We start from the raw sequence: 3,953 nt of genomic DNA, 5'->3' as shown, positions 1-3,953 counted from the left end.
AATTTACTTATTTAGATAATAGATTAAAAGGTGTCCCATCTTCCCCCACCCTACTATATATATAAAAATATTGCAGATATATAGTACTGTGAGGGAAGGCGGGACATCTTTAGCACATAATATCCAAATACGCAAATTATAATAACAGTCTGTTTTATTTATGTTTTATTTTTCCAAAAAAAGTATATCATTAATAACAAGATCTAACCATCCTGATCAAGTTTGGCGTCCACTCCTAATAAGGTACTGCATGCGTTCACAATGACCACTAGGAGAGCTAGAGAGTACACGGCCACAGTGGTTTTCACATTCGCTTCCAAAACCTTCCCAAATGCCTGGTGATAAAACAAAAGTAAATGATCACAATAGTTCCACTGAAAATACAGTAAATGAAATAGATTTAATGAAAATTGTTCTGCTACTATTGGTAACCACATATAAGAAATTTTTTGGGGAACTGGTATTATGGCGAAAAAATTTAGGTTGATTTTAATAAAACGAATGTTTCATATGAGGATTGAGTCTGCTGCTTATATAGTTGAACGATTCTTGATCCTTTTGTTAAGAATTACATCTGGTGCAACAAAAACGTAACGAGTCCTTTAACTCTATGAGCATCACATCAGGGTCAGATTCGGGGAATTTGTAACTAAATTAAATATAACAGACTCACCCTTCCGATTGCTTTGAACACAACTATTGAATATAACGTCATCCAGCCCCATGAGGACAGGAAAGCAAACTGTGGGAAGTTTAATCAGTTATTGAAAAAAAAAACCCTTGTCATTGTATGTTATGTGAAAAAGTGAATGAATGTAACTGTGTGAACGTTTAATAAATAAACGAACAAAAAAACCTGTGCATTGAAACAATAAAACTAAAATTTACAACTTTTATGAAAAAGTAAAATGCAACTATTGTCGTAATAATAATAACTATATTTGTCTCTTCGATTACGGTAGCGAAGATTTAGAAATATTTTAAACGACAAGACAGGATATAGCAACTAAACAACAGTTGTTAAAACACCCTTACAGTTAAAACATATTTACATTTAGTTAAGAAATTAGCGTGGTCGCTACATCTAGCAAACTAACAAATGATAATTTTCAATGTATGTTGTTTAAATTCTCTTTTACTTTAACTTTATTATACCTGCATAAGTGCTGTGATAAAATGACAAACGGAACGATTGTCTGTCATGGGGATGCCAAACAGAAACACAGTGTATCCGACAAGCAGAGAAATACAAAGATTAACAAGGTAAGGCGTTGGCTTCTTATTTCGCAATTGCCTAAAAATTGTTAAAAGTAAATAAAGGTAACTATCGTTGTTATAACACAATTGTTCTGTTTCATACACCTCGTGCCCGCTTACGGGTTACCACATATGTAACTTATTTATCCTCGCATGGCAGGGCAATGACAGTCGTTATAACTCGAGCGATATGTTTCATACATCTCGTGCCCGCTTACGAGTTACCATGTATGCAACTTATTTATCCTCGCATGGCGGGGCAACAGCAGTCGTTATAACACGGGTGTTTGGTTTCATACATCTCGTGCCCGCTTACGAGTTACCACGTATGCAACTTATTTATCCTCGTATGGCAGGGCAATGACAGTTGTATAACTCGAGCGATATGTTTCATACATCTCGTGCCCGCTTACGAGTTACCACGTATGCAACTTATTTATCCTCGCATGGCAGGGCAATGACAGTCGTTATAACACAGGTGTTCTGTTTCATACACCTTGTGCCTGCTTACAAGTTACCACGTATGTCACTTTTATTCTTAATTGTTTTAATTACTTAGGATTTTCACATTCGAACAGGTAAAAAGTCATATGCAAACATAAAATTGAAATGCTACTAATTAAAAAAGAGTCTAAAGATGCCATTTAGGCGGAATATATATCTCTCATTCATTATACAATTGGTTGGACCTGATTTTTTATAAAAATGACTCACTTCACAGCAGTATAAATCATGATTGTCCCAACACAGCCTATTATAGACACAGCACATCCAATTTTGCTGAATATCGATAAATAGACTTGAGATGGAACTACCTTGCTACTCTGTAAAGCACAAGAAAAGAAAATCGTGGTTTGTTAGGAATGAATGAATCTTATTTATCCTCGCATGGCCAGACAATTATTATAACATGGGTGTTCAGTTTCATACACCTAATGCCAGCTTACAAATTACCACGTATGTAACTTTGCGGGTAATTATTAGGAGGGCAGAATTGTTATTTTTTGTATGGCTGACAATTTAGACATCCATTAGTGACCACTGGAGCAATTGCCGTTAAGTGTCTTGCACAAGGTCACATACGCCAACAATGGTAGCAGCGGCGAGCCCGGATCCCATTACCCCTGGGTTAGGGGCATCCTAACCACTGCTGCACAGATCATGAATGACAATCCCAAAATAGTTTAGTAAACTTACGAATAAAAGCCCAAAGTCAGCGAACCGATGGCAGTAACAGGTTGGGACGTTGTTTATATAACGTAGCTGACATCCAGGTTTTGACCAAACCCACTTTTCGTTGTCCCAAGTTACACAAGTAAGTTGCCGACGCTCATCCTGGATTAAAATTAGATTTTGTTTTAAAATGAGGAGTATATAAGTTATCCTTGCAAAGTGAGGCAATGAAAGTTGTTAAAACACAGATGTTATATTTCACACACATTTCTGAGTTACCACGGATGTAAGTTTCTGAGTATTTTTTTTCCTACAGCATTTAAGAGCATCATAGATGTGGCTGAGATCATATTTTTCTCATAAAGCATTCAACATTATTTCTTTCATAATTTATTAAAAGTCAAAACAAAACAAATTACTTTTAGGGTGCCCTCTATCTTCTCGTTTTCTTCAAAATGTTTAAAATCAGTATGTTCAGTGATAATCGGAAAATTTAAATTTGTACTTTTGTTTCCTGTGTGTTTCACTGTCACCACCTGCCATTATAGATTTCAATCAATAAACTTATTTAAAATCTATTTATCCTCGTGTGGCGGCGGGCCACGACAGTTATTATAACACGGGTGTTCTGTTTCATACACCAGGTGCCAACCTACAAGTTACCACGTATGTAACTTTGCTTATTGGCATTTTTGATTATTTTGATTATTTTTTTGGTAATTTTTTTATTTATGTATGGCTGATAATTTAGACAACCCTTTAGTGACCACTGGGTTGGAGCAATTACATTAAGTGCCTTGCCCAAGGACACATACGCCCACAATGGTAAAAACAAATAGTATTTAAAAGCAAACCTTTGTAATATTGTCATCGGAAGGAAAGAGAGGATAATTTGAATAATATAAAAAATCCAAACGAAGACTTGAATTAGTAATGATTTGGTCGAGAATCTTCTCGCCAACAACAACATTGATGGGGTTGGATTGTGTCCATTGGGTGGAGCTGTTGCTGGTGTTTGACTGGTAAATTAAAGGAGAGAAAACAAAATCTCGTTCACCCGTTCTCCTGCTGATTCCCTTCAGTGGTTCATAGATTTGAATCTATAATTTTGCAATGGGTGTTGAACTTTGAATGAATGAAACGTTTATGACACTGGTGTTCTGTTTCACACACCTTGTGTCCGCTTACGAGTTACCACGTATGTAACTTATTTATCCTCGCATGGCGGGACAACGACAGTCGTTATAACACGGGTGTTCTGTTTCATACACCTCATGCCCGCTTGAATGAATGAATGAATGAATGAATGAATGTAACTTACTTTATCCTCGCGTGGCCGGAAAACGACAGTCGTTATCACACGGGTTTAACACCTCGTGCCAGCTTACGAGTTAACATGTATGTTAATTTGTGGGTGATTATTTTATGGGGAATTTTTTTTATTTCTTTATGTATGGCTGATAATTTGGACAACCCATTAGTGACCACTGGGTTGGAGCAATTGCCGTTAAGTGTCTTGCCCA

General features: G+C 36.4%; 1 protein-coding gene across 1 annotated transcript in view; it reads right to left on the bottom strand.

Annotated features, from left to right (window-relative positions):
* The window catches only part of LOC100185690 (adhesion G-protein coupled receptor G7-like), a 12,800-nt gene that overhangs the window by 3,274 nt on the left and 5,573 nt on the right, over window positions 1-3,953 (bottom strand). Inside the window, exons 7-13 of the mRNA XM_018815728.2 lie at window positions 3,285-3,530; window positions 2,850-2,966; window positions 2,455-2,592; window positions 1,972-2,081; window positions 1,156-1,294; window positions 674-742; window positions 209-335 (exon numbers count right to left, since the gene is read on the bottom strand). Of these exons, the coding sequence (XP_018671273.1) occupies window positions 209-335; window positions 674-742; window positions 1,156-1,294; window positions 1,972-2,081; window positions 2,455-2,592; window positions 2,850-2,966; window positions 3,285-3,530 (946 nt within the window). The remainder of the gene's footprint in view (window positions 1-208; window positions 336-673; window positions 743-1,155; window positions 1,295-1,971; window positions 2,082-2,454; window positions 2,593-2,849; window positions 2,967-3,284; window positions 3,531-3,953) is intronic.

This window comes from Ciona intestinalis, chromosome 1, assembly GCF_000224145.3.
Source record: "Ciona intestinalis chromosome 1, KH, whole genome shotgun sequence".
NCBI classification, from domain to species: Eukaryota; Metazoa; Chordata; class Ascidiacea; order Phlebobranchia; family Cionidae; genus Ciona; species Ciona intestinalis.
Note: the sequence above shows the minus strand (reverse complement) of the source record. Positions and strands in the feature narration are given on the sequence as shown.